We start from the raw sequence: 1,673 nt of genomic DNA on the forward strand, positions 1-1,673 counted from the left end.
CCCGCTCCTTGTGATGGACGCGTGTCAGGACTTGGAGGGCGCGCAAGACGAGCTTTATCGGCTTTAATGTGGTGTTCATCTTCGTTCTCAAATACCTTGCGCACACCCAAGGGATAGAATTCGCGCAGGTACGGCATGAGCGTGTCAGGGAGGCACCCGGGCTGAGTCCGGGTTTCAACGGCATGGGTGCACTCGGCCACAGCGCGCCGCGAGAGGGCGTCCAAGAGTTGATCTGTGGCCAAAGGTCAGAGAAAAAAATTGACAAAAAAAAAAAAAAAAAAAAAAAAAAAAAAAAAAAAAAAAAAAAAAAAAAAAAAAAAAAAGAACATGGGGAAGCAGAGTCAGACGAGTGAGGTGCCCGCCGAACCAGGGGCGTGGGTAGGCGGTGCTGCATGGCACACCGGCAGGAAAACAGCGGCAGCGATGAAACAACAGCAGGCCACACCTTCATAGTCGAGGAGAGCTACCAGAGGGGCGCCGCTCAAAGTTTGCAAATGGAGGCGGCGTACGATCATCGAGGCCTGTCGGGGGTGCTCCACCTGCATGACAGCTAGGCGAAGGCTGCGCTTGAACGTGGGATGCTCAATGATCTGGGCCGCGGAGTGGGGGTCACTTGGCGTAAGACCAGAGAGCGTAGAGTCGAGGCAGAACTTGTTGCGAGCCACAGCAAAGCCAGACCTTAATGGGCGGAGCACCCATGCGTAAAAATTGGCGGAGGTTGCGTCCGAGATCATCGCCGGTGTAATGGGCGGCAAAGCCGATCAGAACCACGCCACTATAAATTGGCCCGAGCGATGAGGAAGAGATGGGCAACGACCGTGGGGAATGACGGTTTAAAAAGTTGAGCACGGGGTAGGATCAACGCAATACAAGTAGGGTCAAAACAGGCGGGGGTGCCACCCACCTCAGGCCTCGCCGCGGCTCTGTCGCGTGAAAGGTCTGCACACAGGCATCGGAACAAATGAGTGTGGAGATGGCGAGGTAAAAAAATAAAAACAAAAGAACAGCAACAAAAAGCACAGGATGAGGGGGACGGGAGAGACTACGGCGGTGATGAGCGCACGCACAGTCAGGGAGACGGCCTGGACGGAGGCGCGGCCGGGAACGACGAGCGGGGGTGGCCGTTCGCCATTTTCGAGCAGACGCGGATCTGGGCGCGCAGAGCGGGCCTAGAACACAAGCAAGAGGATGGTGGGATCAAGCGATGAGCTGTCGGACGAAGGAGGGTACGGGGACAGAGGCGATCATGATCGGGCGGTCGGAGGGTGGCGCTGCATACCGGGGGATCAAAGAGTCGATGCTTGACTTGCTTGACTCCAGGATGGAGAGCCGGATCCTCGAGCACCACGTAGCATTGTCGCTTGACGCGCTTGGCTGAAGACGCGTAGGCAGCGAGGCATGATGCGTTGGTCAGAGCAAAGGCAAGAGGTGAGACCGGCAAACCGTTCGTTGCAGCAGAAGAGGCCATTGAGGAAAAAAAAAAAAAAAAACGGTCAGGGAATGAGCCAGCGCGGCACGAAGCAGCCTCAACACCGGGTCGAAGATCCCTCCAGCCCGCCCGCCACACACACACACACACACACTATAATGCGCAAAAGGATAGAGAGGCAGGCGCACAGACAGGCGGACAGACACACACGCACACACACACGCACGGACGCACCTGGCTGCTC

The 1,673-nt window shown here is 56.5% G+C and overlaps 2 protein-coding genes across 2 annotated transcripts in view; both read right to left on the reverse strand.

Annotated features, from left to right (window-relative positions):
• MONBRDRAFT_10803 (uncharacterized protein) overlaps positions 1-734 on the reverse strand; it is a gene marked incomplete at both ends in the record, with an annotated part of 3,602 nt that extends 2,868 nt beyond the window's left edge. Inside the window, 2 exons of the mRNA XM_001748609.1 lie at positions 96-232; positions 446-734. Coding sequence (XP_001748661.1) covers positions 96-232; positions 446-734 — 426 coding nt within the window. The remainder of the gene's footprint in view (positions 1-95; positions 233-445) is intronic.
• A 463-nt stretch (positions 735-1,197) lies between these two features.
• MONBRDRAFT_38370 (uncharacterized protein) overlaps positions 1,198-1,673 on the reverse strand; it is a gene marked incomplete at both ends in the record, with an annotated part of 2,457 nt that continues 1,981 nt past the window's right edge. Inside the window, one exon of the mRNA XM_001748610.1 lies at positions 1,198-1,374. Within this exon, the coding sequence (XP_001748662.1) occupies positions 1,198-1,374 (177 nt within the window). The remainder of the gene's footprint in view (positions 1,375-1,673) is intronic.

This window comes from Monosiga brevicollis, genomic scaffold, assembly GCF_000002865.3.
Source record: "Monosiga brevicollis MX1 MONBRscaffold_24 genomic scaffold, whole genome shotgun sequence".
NCBI classification, from domain to species: domain Eukaryota; class Choanoflagellata; order Craspedida; family Salpingoecidae; genus Monosiga; species Monosiga brevicollis.